Source organism: Vanacampus margaritifer, chromosome 1 (assembly GCF_051991255.1).
Source record: "Vanacampus margaritifer isolate UIUO_Vmar chromosome 1, RoL_Vmar_1.0, whole genome shotgun sequence".
In the NCBI taxonomy this organism is placed as follows: domain Eukaryota; kingdom Metazoa; phylum Chordata; class Actinopteri; order Syngnathiformes; family Syngnathidae; genus Vanacampus; species Vanacampus margaritifer.
In genome coordinates, this window is record NC_135432.1 from 17,949,797 (window position 1) to 17,971,205 (window position 21,409).

Here is a 21,409-nt window from a genome sequence, read left to right on the forward strand (position 1 = left end):
CTGGATTTCACTTTCCTTTCTTTTCTTTGGTCCTTCCTCGGGTCTCCTGACGGCCTCACGACTCTGGCTGGAAGTGTTCGGTTTAGGTGAACGGTATGGGATTTTTTAATAGGTTTTAGGTGAACTATTGAATACACACTCACACGCACGCACGCACACACGCACATACACATACTCACCCACATACAAAATAATAAAAACAAAAAATGTAAAAAATAAAATAATAAAAAGAGAGAGAGAGAGCAATGATGATGACATGTCAAATCGGTAAAATTACCGAATGAACAATACTGAGCTCTCTAGACAAAAAATAAATAAATAAATAAACACTGGACGGACTAATAGTGTAGATTTATGGAAAACATAAAAAAATTGCAAAATTGGGGCAGAGATATGGAATAATATGAGGAGGTGATTAAAAATTGACATGGTTTCACTGTCAGGGAAACCATAACTATAATGCGGCCTGCAACAAAAATGAGTTTGACAAGCTGTAAACATTTGAATGCAAATGTGAATGAATGGCTCAATGATTCAACTGGCGACCAGTCCTGGGTGTACCCTACCTCCCGCCCAAGCTCAGCTGGGAAGGGCTCTACTTATTGGAATAGAAAATGGACGGATGCATAAATAGGGCCTATGATACAAAATAGTACTATGCGGGATATACTGGAAAATCAAAGCATGCAAAAGAGATGAAAATTTGAGTAATGGTAGAAAAAACTTAATCTGCAAAGGGCTTTTGAAGTGATTATTGTTTTAACTTGATGATAATGGTCCTGTTCCTCTAACTTGGTTTTACCTAAGAACAATATTTACGGTAAGTTAAAAAAAAAAAAATCAAATTAGTTGAACTCATTGTAGGGTTGTACTGTGTCTTCTGAGGAAAAAGCTTGTGATAGAAAATTGTGTCATGATTGACCTGTTAGTTCAAGCAGCTCAAACTTATAATAAAGATTTTAATAGACACATCACCTCTCATCAAATGTTTCAGAAACCAGGAAATGCTCTCTAAAGGATGTTTCTCTTACAGGTGGTCAAAATGTTCCTTCAAAGTCCGAGCAAAGCAAATGATAATGTCTTTATGATGAGAGCCCTCACTCACACGGGCGTGCAGCCTGCTCAATAGTTGTGTTAAATGTTGCTTATGCAAGCGTGAGAGCGAGAGGGAAGGACGCTGGTGATTTACAAGCATGTGCGGGCTGGGGCAGGTCAAGGTAATGATCATAAATAAGAGGCGCAGGAGAGGAGGGGGACAAAGAGAGGCTGCATGAACATCATAACAAGTGTACAAGTTCAAATTCCTTCTGGCCGTGAGTGTCGTAACTTACGGCACGTTTGTGTGAGGCCACCGCTCTCAATGATCTCTAGCTGTCTTTTTCTACATGTTTTATGAAATAAACTGTCATCTAAATCATGCACCAATGGACTTACGATTACCTTTATTGTCATGAGGGTTTGGATATTTGAAGAATTTGTGTCACTGAAGCAAAAGTTCTGATTGAATTCTTAATTGTAAGACTTCAGGGGCGTTCAGCTTTTAAAAGCTTTACTGTAACATCAGAAGAGCTCTAATTGATAATCAAGCCGTCACACATTTTCTGAATAAAGGATTTTTTGGATACCCGCTGGCAACTGTTGTGTTCATGTGCATACTATATGTCAGCAATATGGCAATGCATTTCACATTGTGTCAAACATAATGAATCCATTTTTTTTTTATTCCTAGTTCCTTTAAGCAGGGTACACGTTGTAACTAATTGTTAAAATTTGAAAGACCCTACAGATAATGAGGGGGGAAAAATCAGCAAGTGTGTTCACTGATCTTTTCAGAGGTGGGAGTAAATCACGTGTGCAGGTTTCAAGTAGTCTCAAGTCAAAACCTTCAAGTCTCAAGCAATTCAAAATTTACTGTGGAATTTATATATATATTTTTTTTAAAGTCAAGTCAAGTCCCCACCAAATTTCAATCAAGCCGATGCAAGTCGTTCAAGCAAGTCCTATAAGCCAAGTCATAACATCTTGCTCAGTCCCAATTGGAGTGGTAATAAAATATTTTTCTCACTGATCATAACACCAATAATTTGCATTAGTTAAAAAAATATAAATAAAATCTGTAAAAAAATAAATAAAATAAAAACATTTAAGAATTGTACACTTAAAATATGTTTTATTGTATTTTGTTTTTAAGGGCTATATAAATAAATGTCACTTACCGTAACTTTAAATGTGTTGGCTGTCAAATTAATAGGTATTTAAAGTTGAGTCTATATCTGACTGTCTAGGCTTACATAAATTAATATTTATTATTTATGTTCTCAAGATTACACTCTCCATGGTGTCTACTCCATTGCTTTATTGTCTTCTCAATTAAAAGCATAACTGACATCAAGTTGAGTTAATATTTGACCACCAATTGACAATTCCGCATTTCTGGTATTTCTGCAATGTAATGCAAATACTTCATTTAAATGGTGAAAACAAACAGCGTATTGTATTGCTTCTGCCTGTGACTAGCATACAAACCAGGCAGATTGTAGGCCTAGTAGTCAAATGACATTTCATCACATTTTGAAATCAAATTAATCCTCACAAATCAATTTACAACAATCCAAAGTTCAATGCTTTTCATTGAGCAGAGAGCTTCCTTTCACCGAGATGACTGCCATTTTTGACTCGTGGCGTAAACTCAGAATTGTCAACACTGACAGTGATGTCAGGAAAAGTGGAGTTAAATTCATTTGAAACTGTGCTGTCCTTTCCTGTGTTCTATCACATTTTTCATCTCTTCTGGACTCAATGACGTAATCCAATAAATGTTAATGAAATGTGGCATAAATTTAGGAGATTTGATTTATTGAAGAGGCCCGTTTTGTGAATGACTTGCGAGACATTCAACACAACCACCAGGGGGCACTTAAGAACTTTTGCGTGGCTCAAGAGTAAAATCTGTCATTCAAAGTGATATTATTAAAAATCAAATAGTGTATTTTGTTCTTATTTCAACAAAATACAAACCAGTCAAACTTGCCATTACTGAACCAAATTCTACAGAGTGTATCAGCTAAGAGTTTTGCACAATAGAACCCATACAGGTGTTGCACAATGACACCCTCACAGACCAGTCTGTCTTACAGAATGCCACCAAAGCTCCTGAGACAGACTCACCCTGTAAAACGCACACGTGTTCTGATAGGATTGTGTACTTGCAGCGTTCCGTTTGCTTTTGCTGTACGTTGCGTTTCACCACCTGCATTTCACATCATGGGGGAATAAAAAACAAAGAGGCTACAAGGCCATTTTTAACGATAATGTGTTGGCAGTCCATTATTGAAAACCTGCATGTTGAAATTGCCCTTTGCATGTTAGAAAGTGTTTTTCAACACATTTCTTTACTAAATTGGGAGATGGGAGGTATTACTGCTTGTTGATTAATTGCAGACTTGACCTTTCACCCTGGTGTCACCCTGCACACGCCAAATCTTTTGCTTGGAACCACCCCCACCCCAAACCAAAATAGCTTCAACTTGCCTTTAAAATAGAGCAGTCCACATTATCTTTTTTTCCCCCCAAGGTAATTGGGCCCTCTGGTGAAAAAAGGGGAAATTACAACATGCGAAAGCATTTCCCAATTTCATCACAACCTGCCTAGTCACTCAACTAATGTTGAACTGTATCGTCACTTGCCTTCGGTGCAGGTTGGCGTGAGTTCCATTCCCCGCCTGGGAGACCATATGTGTGTGTGTGTGTGTGTGTGTGTGTGTGTGTGTAAGTGCACAAATAAAAAAATAAAATAAAATAAAAATGTTTGAACTGACAGCGCTGAACTAACTGACCCCTGCTGGTATTTCACTTCAACTACAATAAACTTAACAGAATGTTCAATGAAGAAATATGCAACCTATAAATGAATCAAAACCATCCTTCTTTTTTTTTTCTGTGCTGCTGCTATCCCAGCTGATTTTGCGCACGAAGAAGTGGGGTACACCCTGAACTGGTTGCGAGTTACAAACAACCATTCACACCAATGAGTAGGTGTCACGGTCACCAACCTTTATGATACTGAGAGTTACTTTTTGACTTGATAAATGTGAAGGGCTACCATTTTGATATACAGTATGTAACAAGGTAAGTATACTCTGTCTGTCTATCTATCTATCTATCTATCTATCTATCAATAAAATCTCAATATGCAACACGTTATCACTATAAATCTCTGCCATGTCTTTACATTTGCAAATGATCGCTTTAACAACTTTCCTAGAAAATCACAATGTCCCCTTACTGGTGAGCTATTTTTGAAACAGGCCCACATGCTACTCATATGATCATTGGGGGCTACCTGGTGCCTTTGGTGACCCCTGATTTAGAACCTACAAAGACTTTAAAAGACATGTTTTGGGAATGAGGGAGAAAGCTGGCGTACTCGTAAGAATATGCAAACTCCAAAAATGGGTAACCTACCTGGGCCGTGATTTAAATTTAGATAGAACCTATCAACTGTGACGCAGGCGTGCTAACCTCTTTAGCACACGGGAGAATATGCTGCCTTGTGCGTGTAGCCTTGAGAGGAGTGTCCGTCATGTCTGTATTTTCAAGGGTCAAGGTTGCCATTCTTGACCTTGAAATGAGGCATAAAATAATTGATGTTGACTGCTAAGTGAGCCCTGTCAAGTTGTTCATCAGAAAATCCATTTAAGGAATCAGGAAATTGCCATGTAACGCTGTCTCTTCCGATTCGTGATAAGGTCATCAAGATTAACTTATGCTTATTTTTCATAGTGCGTAAAACATGCCTTTTACTTTAATATCACCTACATATACTGTATATCGTACAAACAATAGGGATGTGCTTTGGCTTGCGTCAATCGGTCCGGTCCTCCTATGCCAACAGGGCTTTATGGGACCGGTTTGGCCGGTTATGTGAGATTTCAGCAGAACTGGAATATCAAGGAACAACTTGCCCAGGCCTTAGTGTTTGTGTTCCTCAAGGGAACAACCGCTCGGACCGGTTCCCTGGGGTGGGGAGATCAAGGATGGGAGGGTGTAAGACAATCTCACACGCCATACTTTTCTCTGTGTGTCCGTATAACTCAGTCCATCTCCGGAGCATAAAGGAAAAAAGAAGGGGATCCGAGAGAGTCGCTCCACTGTGTGAGGTGAGTTGATGGGTGCTGAGCTGTTGCCGTTAGGGTCACACCTTTGCCGACAGGTGTGGATATCTGCTGTGTGAGGACAGGAAATAGTCATGGCCGCAATAGGCATTAGAATGCATGCTCATTTGCATGTGTGTGCAGGTAAAGGAACGTCAGCTCTGGTTTTGGAATTTTTGTTGTCGGTAATGAGAGGTCAACGATTTCAGTACAGAGGAAGTCCTAATTTGTTGTACAGTACTGTGGCTTTTATTTATTGAATGGGTTCAGAGTATTTTAAAAGCCAAGGTAAGGATGGGAAGTGTACTTAGCTACAAAACATAACATACAATTTATACTTTGGTCATTATGTGGCTTCAGTGTTGACTATCCCAGTGTGTGTGTGTGTGTGTGTGTGTGTGTGTGTGTGTGTGTGGGTGTGTGTGCGTGTGTGTGTGTGCGTGTGTGTGTGTGTGTGTGTGTGTTTGCTTGTGTTGGATCATCAGAAGGACAGACAGGTCTTCTCTTGCAACACAGAGATGAGCATTTGCTTGACATATCCCGACTTGTTGAGGAGGGAGTGTGATTAAAGCACACTCAACTAAATGGGAGCTAATATTAAAAGCTCGCATTTGCGGCCCTGCATATGATTAATGTCTTCAAAATGATTCAAGTCATTGCCAGTTAGTGTTTGTCCTGAATAAAAGCGTTGCATGCTCTAGCTGATAAAAACTAATCTGACAGTTATCCAGCTGGAGTCAAAATCATTATTAATCTGGGGTGAAGCACAATAAAATGGTATAAATAATAAGATTCTGAAATTATCAGACAAACAATCTAAATCTACTTGTCATTTTTATTTCAGTATCAGAATTTAAAAAATTTTATCTGATCACATATTTCGAGACAAAGCACGGTCGTGCAGATGCTATACTTGCAGCATACGATTCCTGCTATTAATTTCATTGTATCGAACACACATCTGATATTAATTACTCAATGTTGTTACACATTTTCATCCAAACGACCAGACTAGAGAACATGACACAATGCTGATTAAGACCATTAGATCCTCTAATTTCTCAGAATTTGATGGCTGTGTCCGTGCACAACAAAGGGATTACGGCATTTTGTAGGGACGAGGAAAAAATATAGTGCACTCAGTTACCCACAATGTACTTGGAAAAGTAGCGAACATCGATGGTCACTCAACCGGTTAACTCATTTACTGCCAATGACAGCTATAGACGTCAAAAATTCATTTAATTTCGTTTAACATTTTTTTCAACAAGAGTATGAAAACCTAGAATCGTTTTTGTACATTTAGAACAGATATAAAATGTGTGATTAATTGTGAGTTAACTGGTGAAGTAATGCGATTAATTACGATTAAAAATTTTAATCGCCTGATGCCCCTAATTTCTTAATCTTAATAATCTTTTCTCCCCCCCAAAAAAAAAAAAAAATATATATATATATATATATATATATTTAACTAACTAACTAGCTAACTGAACATATTGCTTTGTGTTTCTGTGGCAGAAAATATTTACACACTAATTAATTGCCTTTTTCATCAAATCAAGTCAAGTCAAGTTTATTTATATAGCCATTAATCACAAAAGAGTCTCAAAGGGCTTCACACGCTCACATTTGACAAATATTAACGACATCCCCCAGATCGAACCACAAGAGGGCAAGGAAAAAGTCCCCAAAAAAAAAAACGTCAAGGGAAAAAATAAAAAACCTTGAGAAGGGGCCGCAAATGTGGAAATCTAAGAATCCACCTTTTTGTTTTCTTTTTTTGACACCGGATGTCCTCCCAAACAGAATAAAAACTTTCTAGATCACATGGTGAGGAGGCGGGGTCTAGGCATAGCCTACGTCAGGGTTCACCAATTGCAGTCCTCGAGGTCTGGAGTCCTGCAGGTTTTAGATGTTTCCGCCTACCAACACACCTGATACTAAAGATCAGGATCATTATCAGGCATGCTGATGAGCTGATTATATGAAATCAGGTGAACCCTGGCCTACGTCATATCAAAGTGACAGCTTTGTTGTTGTAATGAAGACTTCCAGTTCCAGCCTAGGGGACGACAGAAACTTGTAGCTACACAGTGCAAGCCCTATTTTCGTGCCTAGCGCAGGTCTAGTGTAATGTAACTGTGCGCATGGCTTGTGTTTGATTTATTATAGCTCTGTTTGCTGGAAGGACTAGCGAGGCACAACGTGTTCCCTAATTTGGCAAACTAGATTTATCCCAGCATAAAAATGAAGATACGCCCATTGTATGACTTGAGTCCGACAACTCTGCAGTCCACAAGCCAAGAGTAAAATACAGCAATGACATCAAATGTCAAATTTTCTCTTCCATGTTACATCCTGCTTTTAGTGTTCCAGTTTGTTAAGTTTATTCCTAGATGGAGACATTCTGTAAATGACCCCACACACACCCACTTAGTTCTGCTGACACATGCACATTCGGGGGGAAAAAATAGCTGAGTTTTGTGTACTTGATACACAAAGTTGACGTTTGCTTCCCCAGGCCTGGCAATACCGGTCCAGCCAGTTGTAATCATCGTCAATATGACAAGCAAATTTGACAACCAAAATGTGGTGGAGTGCATGCATGCAGGTGGATGACAAGGTCCTGGGGCGTTACGTTTTGTTATTCAGTATAAAAATAAAAAAAACACACATACCAGAATGAGAAACATTAAGAAATAGTCAACTCGTGAATTCACTCAATAATTAGGCCTATGTGCTGCTTATCCTGTTGCTTATTATTGTTGTTGGTATTTAATGTTCATTAAACACCTCAAAAGGTCATTGGGAGGTATTGCAGAAAGAGTTGAAGAAACTGGGGTGTGACTGCTTATGGGGATATTCATGGAAAATGATTCAAATCAAAGTCGTTTTTGTTTTAAAGGCCATAAAGAGTACACCCCTCTTTCAGAGATTTTAACAGTGCTATGTTTTTTTTTCCCCTATGTTTGCCTTGTTGTGTGATAGAATTAAGCATTATATATGGACATAATTATTTGCAGTAAATTGTGGGTAAGTGTGTGTGTGTACTTGATTCGGAATGGATTCTAAAAAAAAAACACCTTGACTCTTTTTGTGTTATCTTCATCAGAAATGGTGATGCCTCAGCAGAAACGCACGTGACTTGATTGGTGAGTCCAAAATGTCATCCATCTGTTATCTGAACTGCTTATAAAAAATATATATATATTTACCAAAAAAAAAGCTTTATATCTGCAAAGCCTTTAAAAACGATACTTCTGCCTCTGCAGACTAACACTCAAGGTCGAACGTGAAAGCATAGCGATGGAGAGCTTCAACGAGCTGCTTCTTAAACTCAGGGAGGTCCATGAGCGAGAGCTTGAGGGTATGAGGAAATAACAGATAAAACATGATTTTTTTTTTAATGCTTTAAAAAAGACTAATTGTTTCAAATGTCACTGATTGTGCTGTGTTTAATTCTCAGCGTGGCAGATGAAGGTGCAAGAATTGTCCAACAAGAAGGGCTGGTGAGTGAAGGCTTCAACAGTTTTGTCTGTAGACAAAATCGTGTTCCACATTTCCGACATTCAAGAGCGCTCGATGAGTTGGGTCACCGGGATTGAGCTATTCACTCACCTCTTACATCTTGTTATTTTTAACTCTTAAGGTAGTTCTCATTCCAACGTGTCCAGTGCCGACTCCAAAAAATGTTTATAATTTTTTTAAGTTGTGAAAGGATTGTATTGGAATCAAATCAAGACAAGACCCAAATTAATTTAACACTTTGGTTTTAGTTTCAGATTTGGAACACAAGTGTGTTGAAACCTCTTATACTGTCATAATATAATATAAAATATATGTAATATAAAAAATTTAAAAAGCATGAATCAAAATCATGGAATCACAAGGTATGAATGTGCACCCTGCTTGCATGTGTGGAGTTTGCAAGTTCTTCCCATGTGGGTTTTCCCTGGCTACTATACAATGTATGCCCGTAGATAAGTATGTGATCATTAACCTTATACAGTATATTCTATTAATTTTAATTATGTATGCGCGTGTAATTGGCAGTCTGACGGTTGGCAGGCCTGTCTCACAGTTCTGTGGTTCCTCCCACATTCCACAAACATACATGTAAGGTCAATTAAACTATGTAAATTGTTTTTAAGTATGTTGAGTATGAATGCTTGCATAGTATTCACTGACGTCAAGGGATCGCGAGCCCGCCCATCCATCATGGTCGGGGACCTTTCCAGTGAAGTCAGCTTTGCTTCTATTGAGTTTACACCGAATGTGATTTCGTTATTGACGAATGTCACCCCCAGCTTCCTTTAACGTTACTTGTGTAAGCAAAACGTATGCAGAAGATTCATCAACACTCTTTGCATCGGTACACGTTGAAATGTTTGGTTAGTGGAATCGATTGGATTACAAACATTTGCCGATACTGCCCGCACCGGACGACTTGAAAACGTATGCTCTAAGGTAGGATGGCTCTCAAAACACGGACATTCTTGCTTCTTCTGTACTGTCGGATTTTATTGGTTGCTATGTGCATTTATCAATTGTCAATTGTGAATTTGAAGTGAATAATTTTTACACCAAGTAGCTAATTCCCCTGAACGCGCTAGCTACTGGCGCTAGCATGTTACAACGAAAACAACACCAACATTGTCGAGTCATCACTTATTTTCATACACTTTAACAACAATTTCAACTTTTGGGCTGCTGGGAAAGGAAAATAAGAGACCTTAAGTAGGGTATTTGGAGAGATCTCAAAATCGAACATCTTGACCACAAATCTATTTTTAGCCAGAGCTTGCCATGGCTAGCAGCTCACATATATCACAATCGCATTATGGTAAAAGCATTTATACCATCTTACAATGACACATACTGTACCTTAATCAAAATGGTCAGAACACACTTTGGTAGACTTTGTCGGTTGCAAATCCTTTGTGATCCCGGACACTTTGTCGTTCCTATTCGACATTCCATGGATTGGCACACAATGTGGGGCAAATGACGGCATGTGAATACTATCTAGAAGTTTCATTTCACATCTTTGTTTGCCCAATTTTGCACCTGTGAACGGCAGACGTGTGCACCATTGTGAAGTGGTTCGTAAAAATCAAGAATGAATGAACAAATGAATGAATCAAAGTAACTTGTAGTAAGCAACACGAGCGCTCCTCTGCATTTGGTTGTGTTGTCTTGCTGGTCGTTTGCCCCACGAAAGGCCTGCTGGGTCGATAGGTGGGGCTCGGTGACGTTATTTGAATACTTTGTATAGATGGCTTGCAATTGGGTGTCAACCAGTACAGGGTGTGCCCCACCCCCACGTCTTGAGGATGAGCGAGATAGAAAATAGATGTGTCAATAGAATATATAAAAAGTGCACATTTGCAAAGAATTGTGGGCCTGATTGATGATCAATAAAATAGTTAACAACAACAATTGATGTTGAGGATGCAGGAGAGACTCAAACCTCTGGTTAAAGCTCAACTACAGAAGATGCACGTGTATAGTACGTTTGGCTCACAATCAGAGATTCTAGGTTTGAATCTCAGTTTGGGCCTTCCTATGTGGATTTTGTATGTTCTCAAGCTTGCTTGGGTTTCCCATACAGAAATATACAATTAATATAATATAAAAATATACAAATATAAATACAAATATATATATGTAATATACAATTTGTGTGTGATTTTTTTTTTTTTAGTGATACAAAGCGAATGGAGGAGCTGTTCACAAAGAACCAGCAAATGAAGGAGCAGCACCGATTACTTACTGAAAACATCAAGACACTTGAGAACAGGTATACACATGTTTTATTCGTTTTTGAATAAAGGTCTGAAAGGGAGTGTGCAAGCAGCGATAGCCTATATTGTAGCTAGAGTATGCAACATGTGCTTTTTTTTAAAACTTTTTTTAAACTTTTTTTTACATAGATTTCAATTTCATTGAATTCCTCGTCAATGCTGATCTTTGCTCTTGTGTGGTGCAACTGGCAGGCTGAGAGCAGGCCTGTGTGATAGATGTACAGTCACACAGGAAGTGGCCAAGAGAAGACAGCATGAGTTTGAAGTCTCTCAGATGCAGACCATCCAGCACATCACACTGCTAGGTAGTCTTTCTCATTAAGAATGACCACGCCATGTCTTTAATGTCATTTCTTTATCTGTGCATATATATATATATATATATATATATATATATATATAGAAGACTCTTTTTACAAGTTCTCAAGCTCTCACTCATATAGTTAGTCTCAATCGATGCAATGTACCAATATTCCGACATTTGAAAGAGTATGCAGTAATACAAACACACATGTCCAGTAAATATATAAAGTAATAGAGTATATAAAAAGTTTCTAACTTCACTCTCTCTATCATTTTTGCTCCTTTGGTGTCATTTTACTTCTGCAACCTGCTGGGCGGAGGGGTGGGTTATCTTTTTATTGTACTATGAATGATGTAATTGTTTAGCACCTTGAGTTGCGTTTTAATGTATGAAAGGTGCCATATAATTAAAGTTTGATTGATATCAGGTTTCTATACCTTTTTCTAAGTCACACCTGAGTAGAAGTCACAGTAGGCCTACCAGTCAAGTCAAGTCTTTGTCTACCTATCTATTGTATATATATTCATCCATGTATTACCTCTGTCACTGTGTCATATAGTTGGAGAGACTAATAGCCTGAAAAAGGAAAACAGGAGACTCCGAGACGAAATTGATCATCTAAGAGAAGCACTAAAGTAAGTACAGGATAACAAAAAGAGAGCTCATTTCAAGATGTGTGCAACAGATTAATCAATGACCTCTCATTATACAGCCACACACCTTTGGAGGCCAAACCAAACACCTCTCCTGACCTTTCACCATCATCTGGACCTGTGTCTCTTATCGCCATGGCGACTGGTCGAGCCACCTCCGACCAGCCACTAGATGGCAATGTTGAAGTGAAAACAGACACAAACCAAATGGCCGACGGTGAGGTTGAAAATGACACAGCAGTCCGAGAAGCTTTTATCTTTATTTTTCCCCCCTTTGTGTCCTAAATTATTGGCTATTTCTTTTTGACCGAACAGAACCTCAGTCAGAGCACAGGCAGCTGCAAGCAATAAACAAGAGCCACTTTGTAAGTTTAATTTTTACCACACACATTACATATCTCTGATGCTTTGTAGATACTATATTTTATTATTTTTTTACTTTGTTTTTATTATCAACTTATTGCATTCCAAGCAGACAGACGGACATATTTTGGTCAAACTCTGAATTAGAACACAGTCAGATCATTCTGCTTTTCAATGTGATTTACTCAACGTCAGCAGAAAATACAATAAATGCAAAAAATAGAATTAAACCCATTATAGAGTATTCTGGATGTGAAAAATAAGTCATTGTTTATTTTTGTATTTTATAAAGGCTCTATCAACTTTCACTTCACCTTCCTGGAAGACACAAAGCAGTGTGACGCATAGCGAGAGGAGGTAATTCACTTCAATTCAACTTTATTGATATACCAGCAAATGATAACAGAAGTTATCTCAAGGCACTACATATGTAGCAGTTAAACAATGTTTGTTCAGTTGATTCCTCTAATGGGTGATACTTTACCCTAGATCTCACATGGTGGAAACCCTGGATCAGTCACCCCCAGTCTCCTCTCAAGGTCTTCTACTGAGGACGTCCTCATCCTCACTCAATGCTGATGTGAATCCAACCAGACACACAATCAAAGCTCCCGTCCCCTGTCGTCCTCAACCGATCAAAAGCAGTCCTGTTCCCTTTCCTTGGGCTCTACCTGAATCTTCTGCCTGGGCTACAGTGGCGGCTTCAGCCGCAAATCTGGCGAGGCACCCTTATCCAAAATCAAATCTTCCTCGATTTCCAAATGTGGTCCCAACTGGCCAGCACACGGGCTTTTCCAGCAACCAAGATGTTGTTTATGGAGCTCAGTGGCAGAAGCATAGCAACTTTCAAAGCCCCATGAAAGAACCAACTGTGGTATTTAGGTTGAAGAATCTAGCAGAGCACGCAGGGATTCTGGGTAAGTCTCAGGAGAAGAAGGACATGGAACCGTCCAGCACCGAAAGTGTTTCTGGGGACGGTCTCAGAGATGTCCGCGATGGACCTCTTGATCTCTCCGATAGAGGAAAGTCGATACCTAGCCAATCAACGAAACATCAACTTTCTCTGTTCTCACAAGAGGGGGAGGGTGTAAACAAGAGAACTGACAAGGAAAAGATGCAGAGTCTTCCCATACATGGTCGAGAGGTATCACCTCCCGTTTCTCAATCTTTACCTTTACCATCCTTACCTCAAGTCACACAACAAGAAGAAATTACGCAACAAAAACACAAGGTATCTAGACAAGTCAGTGAAAAAATGACAAGAGTGAAAGCGAGAACATGTGGAGATCATCTGGTCTGTTTTATCCATGCAGGTGGTAAAAGAGAATGCGGAACAGAAAAAAGAGGCCAACGGAAAGATAGAGCAAAGCAATGGAAAGAAGGTGCCTGCCCTCACTATATCATTACGTCCAGGTAACCACTTCTCGTAAATAGGAGAATGTGTGTCGGAATTAGGGCTGGGTATCAATTCAGATTTCCAAAATCGATTCGATTCAGAAGGCCCTGATTCGATTTGATTCCCGATTCACATTGATTTATGATTCAGTTAAGGATTTAATTCAGTACCAATTTTAATTTTATATGTAAGACATTCTCAGAAGTATCAATGCTGTAAATAGCATAAACCTCTTGCTCTTATTTAGTGCATTAGTATAAAAAAAGAGTGAATATTTACATTTAAAATTGAATCCAATTCAGTTACATGAATAACGTATTTTTCATTGAACATGACCTGATAAAAACAATAAATAATTGAAATTGAAATTGCAAAAAAAATTAAATTGAAAAATTTGAAATTGAATAATTTTTTTTTACTTAACTATAAATACAATAAATAAAATAATTTAAAATAAGAAATAAATGAAAAATAAATAAAAATCATTAAAAAAAATAATAAAAAATAAATAATTCAAAATTGAAAAATATGAATATTTACATTTAAAAATGAATCCAATGCAGTTACATTAATCATGTATGTTTTATTGAACATGACCTGATCAAAACAATAAATGATAATTGAAATTGTTTACAACCACAGCACTATGTAAATAAAGTGGCAAAAACACTGGGCTTTTTTTGTAGAATAAATTTCCCTGTGACGCGAGAAGGCACATTAATTTATGTTGAGGGGCGTATTAAAAGTATCGATTTATGGTGTTATGAATCTATATTGGGCTATGAAAAAGAATATCGATTCGATATTGATATATTGATTTTTTTAAACCCAGCCCTAGTTGGAATCCATACATTCAACATGTGAAGTGTCGTTAACTCAGTCATGTCTTCTTTTTGGAACAGTAGTAGTGCTGGAGAGTTTGAATTCCGCTCTTCGAATGCAAGACTCCTTATCAACAAATGGCAAGGTAAAATGGTGACAGGCCTTCTTTTTACATGAAAATAAGTTGAGGGGCACCTGCTACATATGAGGAAAGTTAACCTATTTCAAATTTTCCGACCCTCATTTGTTTTGTTGTCAATTTCAAGTCTTGTTAAGCACCGTTTTATGGATGTAGTTAAAGAGGACATTCAAAGTAGTTGATGGGAGAGCAGAGGATGCAGAGGACAGGGTTAGATTGAGGCAACTGATTCGCTGTGTCGACCCTTGAAGGGAAAAGCCGGAAGGAAAAGATGAAGTTAAGCACCGTTTGTCCACTTCTATATATCCATTGGATTATTTACTACCTTGTCAGAAATGTAGTCGTCCGTGACCATGAACTTGCAAGGTTGAGACTAGATGGATAAACAGTTTGTCCAAATGCTGGGAGGAATGTTTATATGCAACTGTTCTTACCTTGTTTGTTTGTTTGTTTTTTTGCTCACATGAATGCACAAATATCCGCATCATCAACAATAACCAACACATTAAGTTTTTGTTATTAATTAACCTTGTTTTTTTATGTTTGGCAACAAATGTTGCAGCAATTTAAATCAGAAAATTATTATATCTGTCTTAACACAGTCAGCGCTGCCAGCAGTTGAGCCAGGAAGCTCAGAGGAGCAGGTGGAGGAGAAGGAAGAGGAAGAGGAAGAGGAGGGAGAGAAAGGGGAGGAAAATGTATCAGAACAGGAGACCAACCACAGCTACAAGAGGAAGAAATTATATGTGGACACAGAGGTGGAGCAAGACTCGGACACAAACGGTAAGCATCAGTTTTAAGTCTTAGCTTTTAATGTGCACAGATTTTTAAATGCTCTTTTATTTACTTCACAGGCATGGCAAAAGCAAAGAAAGTCAAGATCCCAGTGAGAGCTCCGGAGAAGACCTCCAGCTGACTGGAGTGGACTATCACATTGAAAAAAAGAAAAGAAAAAAACTCACAGGCGTGAATGAAAGATTTGGAATTGGGGTTAGACAAACTAATAAATTACAGTAACCTCACCTCAGTCTTAAAAGACATTTTACCATTTTCAAAGTATTTATAGTCAACCTTTCATTAACTAAAAACTGTTCTCTAAAATGCATGTAAATGATGAGAGAATATCTCACCAGCCAAGAAAAAAAGAGAGAACCATAAAGCTAGTCAAAAGCAATTCTCGAACGCCATGTATATGTCCCCCAAGTGACTAAAAGCAGTATTGGCGATGACAACCGAGCTTGTCAATCCCCAAGTGTCTCAACAGTAAAGCTCTGTGGAGATACTTGCAAATTGTTACCATGTGACTTACTGTGGCTTGTTTTCTCAATGCCCCAAAGCACGAATGACGCCAGCCATGTCCCTTATGCAACACTAACGACAAAGAAACTTTCACTCTGACTTGAATGGTTGCAATGAGGCTGTAAGGAATATTCTTCACTTGTCATTTTCACATGTAAGTGCTAACCCTCTGAGGCTCAAATTAAATTTTAGTAACAGGGAAAATCTGATATTTGGTGGAAAATTTCATATGGGGTAGTACACAATTCAGATTTTTTTTTTTTTGTAAAACCTTCACATACGCTGCATTCTGGGATGTTGCATTTTTGCAACATTGGCCCAGTGTGGTAAAAACGCTGAAGAATGAATATGGTATGAACACTAACTATATTTGCATAGCAGGTTTCAAAACATTGTTACAAAATGATTTACAGTGGCAGAATAACAACAAAAACAACTTGGTGAGTAAAAAATTGGAAAACAATAAATTACAATATTAGGAACAAAATTACAATAATAACAATAACAACTTTTGATCCGCTTGCATCAAACTATAATACCAATAATACTAAACCGATCCTAATTGAGAAGGCCCAAAAGTACTTTGGATTTGCGTGTAGCCATTCTTGCACAGCCTGCATCGTCCATGTTTATCAGCATGAATGGGAAAATGTTCAAATCCCTCTAGTCTAATCAGCTGCATTGGAGCAGGGAAACATCCAAAACCTGCAGGAGGACCGAGTTTGCCCACTACTGGTCTAGTCTGACGTCAACCCATCAGTTATGATTATTATTACTATTATTACTTTTGATCAAATCTGTCACTGATAGTGTGTAACTCCACTCCAAATTATAGGATATACCATGAATGACACCTCGAAGTAATAACACTGGTGATAGGAAAATAACCCAAGTATTGATTGTTACTCAAAATATAGGCAAACCAATAGATAAAGCATGTGGCATCCAATGGTACGGGCACATGTTACAAATCTGCAACAATGAAATACAGCTGCCCCTGGAGTAAAACCTCGAGGAGATAAAACCTACACATTTGCATATGCTCTATCTCTACATTCTCCTGAGTCATCTTAAGGCCTAGATACACCAATCTGACGTTGGCCAAATGTGACCGACACCTACCCCCTGTAGCGTCGGCCCAGACGTCGGCACGTTGCGTAGAAAAAAATGACGTAAATACACACAGCACCGACTATTACGTACCTTCAGCGCAAGCGCGAGAAGTAATTCCTCTCCGTACCATCGGCGGCGATAGTCATTATTCCTAAAGGCAACCGGCAACCTCTTTACGGGAGCGGGATATAAAAACAAACAACTCATACCGGTATTGACAGCGGCGCCGGGTAAGCGCGGCGGCCAGCTGGTGAAGCGAAAACAGGCGCTGGAACAAGCTTCGTCCCCTTCTCGTTCCCGAACGCATGGATGTACTCCGTTGTGGCGTATCCTGGACCCTGTCGACTCCTGGCTGCTACCGACCGTCGGTTCACCCAAAAATCTTTGGCCGTGCTGCCCTCCACATTTTGGACGTGGTGCCGACCTCCAGCTTCTGAAGGAGCTTCCTCGAGACCGCCGGACGGAATGGCCATGCACCCCTGCTTCTCCCACAAGGATCGCGCTTTTAAATGCGCGCTCATTGAAAAACAATAATATTCACATGTGCTGTCCTGAAAAAACATAAAGTTGAGTTGAGTACTGTTTATCCGCGTTGTCACTTGCTCTTCTTACCCCGTGCGTTGATTCGCTAGCTAACAGTCAATCACAGTGATCAAATGCCCCCGACTCCGATTCAATATGTCGAATTTGCTGGAACCCCCTTTATAAAGTGGCAAATTTGCTATTTTTTTCCCTCTAAATATTGCCCCCGCCCTCTAAAAAAAAATATATTTATACGTGGCCCTAAAACGTCGTTGTAGATGAGCAATTAGTTGTTTCAGATATGCCTGGAGAGGGTTAATATTGTATTCACACCAGTGGAGGAAGTGGCACAATTGTTGATCTGGGTCTATTAAATGCTAAAAGTGTTCTCATGCATAGGACAAGTATACTTACAAGTGACTCAAAATGCTTTCATAGTATCCTAATTCATTTACTGATGGGACAGCATCAGAAGCAACTGGGAGTTAACTATCGTGCTCAAGGATACTTAAAAAAAAAATTATATTAGTACATGCTTTCAGACACACCCACTAAGTCTCAGTACATGCTGTCATCTTGTTTATGAAACATGTTTGTAACTATTTCACTTTTTTGAATTCCTGGCATTGGCGTCACCACTTTTTTTTATACCATAAAGTCCCCCCTCGTCCACTTTAAAGTCTTAAGTGGCCCAACAAAGGGAAAAAAGGGTAAAACAACTTCCTCTTCCTCTTTTTCATTTTAAAAATGCACATATTTTGCAACTGCTAAGTTTCCACTTACAGCTGTGACAGCATCTGTTCATGCAGAGGAGTGCGTGTGATAAAAGTACAGTGACAATGGTGGTTTAATAATAGACTGCTGCAAAGTCACTGTGACTGTTGTCCATCTAGACAATGCTCAGTCTAATTGCGGTTCATTTGTAATTCCATAAAAACAGTCATAATTTTTGTTCTCGTTAACATTTGCACTTTTTTTTTTATTTAACTTCATTTTTGTGAGCAACTCTGATGCTGTGATACTGACCTAGTCATCTTTCCAAGTCCATTAGCAAACATTATGTGTCTAAGTAGTCAATGTTTTCCTGTTGTATTTCAGTTCATTAAAGATATATTGCAAACTTAGTGTGATGCAGTCAATTCAGACTATAACACACTGCACACTTATTATATGCTGTTTGGATGCACTGAAATGTGGGTGTAAAAAATTGCCACCACAATTGCAACTTAATGAACACTATGGGAATTATAGTTCAGAAACTGAACTTTTTTAACCGAGTTTCTCAACTAGTCAAGTAATTTTGTTGAAAGGGTTTCATCTCTCACCCTCGTCAGGACGTTTGGTTCCCTAAAGTTGTTTAGAGGAACTGAGATGTAACAAGAGTCTACAGTCATTGAATATGATTAAGTGAATGTATTTTTTCAAGAAGCCTGTTATATGATACGGAGCCCCTAAAGTGACATGGGAGATTTTTTTATTTTTTTTTTAAATATGTTTCTTGTCCGGACGAGAAACTTTCTTGTTTGGACGAGAAAGTTTTCTTGCCAGGACGAGAAACGTTCTCATCCAGACGAGAAGCATATTTAATTTTCTTTTTCTCCCATGTCCCCTAAAGTGACATGGGAGAATTAAAAAAATATATATATATGTTTCTCGTCCTAACAAGAGAGTTTCTCGTCCGGTCGAGAAACATATTTATTTATTTATTTATTTTCTCCCATGTCACTTTAGGGGCTCCATAATACGAGTAACAACACCTATACAATTTTTTTATTAAATATTTTGGGTCAGTGTTATTTACAGTGTAGTAAAATGTTGAAAAGGATCAATTAAGACTGTAGTCAATATTTTATTCTAATTTCAAAAAGGTAAAGATAAAAGTACATTACATTTCAAATTTAATACAGTAAATTATGTCACCACATATTAAAAATGTATAACAAAAATAAGATGAAGACGTACTGCTCATTCATCTCACTTTTTAAAAACATTGCGTATACTGTAATTGTTTCTCAAGTGTAAAAGAAAATGAACCACTGGGGGGGGGGGCTTGACATTGATAACAAATGATGAGGCTGGAGTCTCACGGCTTTGAAGGTGAGTCAGCTTTATTTCGTGTGACTTCCGGATATATATATATATACAGTACAGTATAAATATTTTCATGTTCTTCTCAGTGTTGCAAGAGAGTCACATAAAGTAAAGACAATGCAAAATGTGTAGCACTAGGTATTGTATGATGACATTTGAGAGCCACATGCTATTCCCACTGAAGGCATTTCCTGACTATATATATATACATATATATATATATATATATATATATATATTACTGTTTATCCCATACATGCAAAGTTAATAATTTGGTAGTTACTAAACTGCGGTCACGCTTGACATCAAAACATGCTTAACTCATTCACTGCCATTGACGGCTATAGACGTAAAAAAAAAAAATCATTTTAACTATTTCTATTAGTTAAAAAATTTCATCCACTTTTGTTAACAAGAGTATGAAAACCTAAGAATTTTTTGGGGGGTATATTTAGAACAGATATAAAATCGTGAGTTAACTAGTGAAGTCATGCGACAAATTTTAATCGCCTGACGTCCCTAATTTTTAATAATCTTTTCTTTAAAAAAAAATAAAAATTAAAGAAGAAAATATTCTTAAAAAATTAGGGGCGGCAGGTGATACAATTTTTTAATTGTAATTAATCGCCTGACTTTACTAGTTAACTCATGATTTAAAAAAAGAAAAGAAAAGATTCTTAAAAAATTAGGGGCGTCAGGTGATTACATTTTTTAATTGTAATTAATCGCATGACTTTACTAGTTAACATATGATTTAAAAAAAAGATTATTAAAAAATTAGGGGCGTCAGGTGATTACATTTTTTAATTGTGATTAATCGCATGACTTCACTAGTTAACTCACGATTAAACAAATTTTTTTAGGTGTTACAAAATTCAAAATATAAACCCATAATTAATTATTTCAAGACTTTATATCGGGTGGCAGTGTTTATGTCCCACTATTATCATTCTTAATATTAGTGCTAATCACAATACTGTCAAATTGTAATATTTTTGATGTTATTCCTTAGACGCAATCCTCCAAGGTCAGCACTGACTCAACAGGCTCATTGTGGTCGAGGGAACATGAGGTCATCAGCCGTGGTAAACAGCTGCAGGGCCACAATTCTTTATCCCTTGACTCATCTTCTATTATCTTTCCACAATTTTAAAACTCTTATATTTTACCTTTAACAGGCTTTCCCCCTTCCCTCCATTTTTCATATCTCATTTAATTTGTATCCTCATCCCCCCTTCACCCATATCTTCATCCTCCTCCCCCGCTAGGTTTCAGGGGAACTTCTAATCCTGGTTGCTGATTAAAGATTACGCTTAAGAGCTGATGGTTTTCTCTTATGTGCCATTGGTGAGCTGCTGTTGTGCCGCTGCACCACCCACATGCAAACCCACCCCCAACAGCAGCCTGACCCCAAGGAAACTATCAAGGCATCAGCTGGAGGGAGAGATAGAGAAAAAAACTAATAATAACATGAGATGACACCAAAAAAAATCTATTTTGTTCTTTTGTGGGAAAAGAGTCAAAATCAGTGAAAATAAATAAATACCTTGCCCAGCAGAAAAAAAATGCAGGGAAGGGGTAAAAATGATCAAAAGTACAAACTATCTCTAATTCAAAACTATGCCAAATATGTTTTTCTTTGTATTGTTATTATTATTATTAAAATGACAATTTAGAATCTTCAGTTAACCGACCATGGATGTTTTGGCAATGTAGGAGCAGCCACAGAACTGTGAGGAATATATGC

General features: G+C 38.0%; 1 protein-coding gene across 3 annotated transcripts; it reads left to right on the plus strand.

Moving 5' to 3' along the window:
- Window positions 1-5,049: 5,049 nt before the first annotated feature.
- Window positions 5,050-18,695, plus strand: rbbp8l (retinoblastoma binding protein 8-like). 3 transcript variants are annotated; one of them, XM_077554661.1, is made up of 15 exons: window positions 5,050-5,159; window positions 8,269-8,308; window positions 8,429-8,523; window positions 8,623-8,665; window positions 10,861-10,956; window positions 11,153-11,265; window positions 11,824-11,899; window positions 11,977-12,134; window positions 12,233-12,282; window positions 12,573-12,637; window positions 12,770-13,511; window positions 13,594-13,693; window positions 14,579-14,643; window positions 15,240-15,420; window positions 15,492-18,695. In XM_077554661.1, the coding sequence occupies exons 3-15, from the start codon at window positions 8,463-8,465 to the stop codon at window positions 15,551-15,553; spliced, it is 1,812 nt and encodes a 603-aa protein (XP_077410787.1). In that variant the 5' UTR covers window positions 5,050-5,159; window positions 8,269-8,308; window positions 8,429-8,462; the 3' UTR covers window positions 15,554-18,695. The 3 variants fall into 3 exon arrangements, with proteins under 3 accessions (XP_077410787.1, XP_077410795.1, XP_077410802.1); XM_077554669.1 differs by having other exon boundaries at window positions 14,582-14,643; XM_077554676.1 differs by lacking the exons at window positions 8,269-8,308; window positions 8,429-8,523; window positions 8,623-8,665 and having other exon boundaries at window positions 5,111-5,159.
- The last annotated feature ends 2,714 nt before the right edge of the window (window positions 18,696-21,409 follow it).

What these genes read in the sequence shown, in the direction of transcription:
- rbbp8l (XM_077554661.1), top strand. Translation starts at nt 8,463, where the DNA reads ATGGAGAGCTTCAACGAGCTGCTTCTTAAACTCAGGGAGGTCCATGAG. An exon ending in TTACGCAACAAAAACACAAG is followed by an intron (nt 13,512 to 13,593) that starts GTATCTAGACAA and finishes TTATCCATGCAG; the next exon opens with GTGGTAAAAGAGAATGCGGA. An exon ending in CACTATATCATTACGTCCAG is followed by an intron (nt 13,694 to 14,578) that starts GTAACCACTTCT and finishes TTTTTGGAACAG; the next exon opens with TAGTAGTGCTGGAGAGTTTG.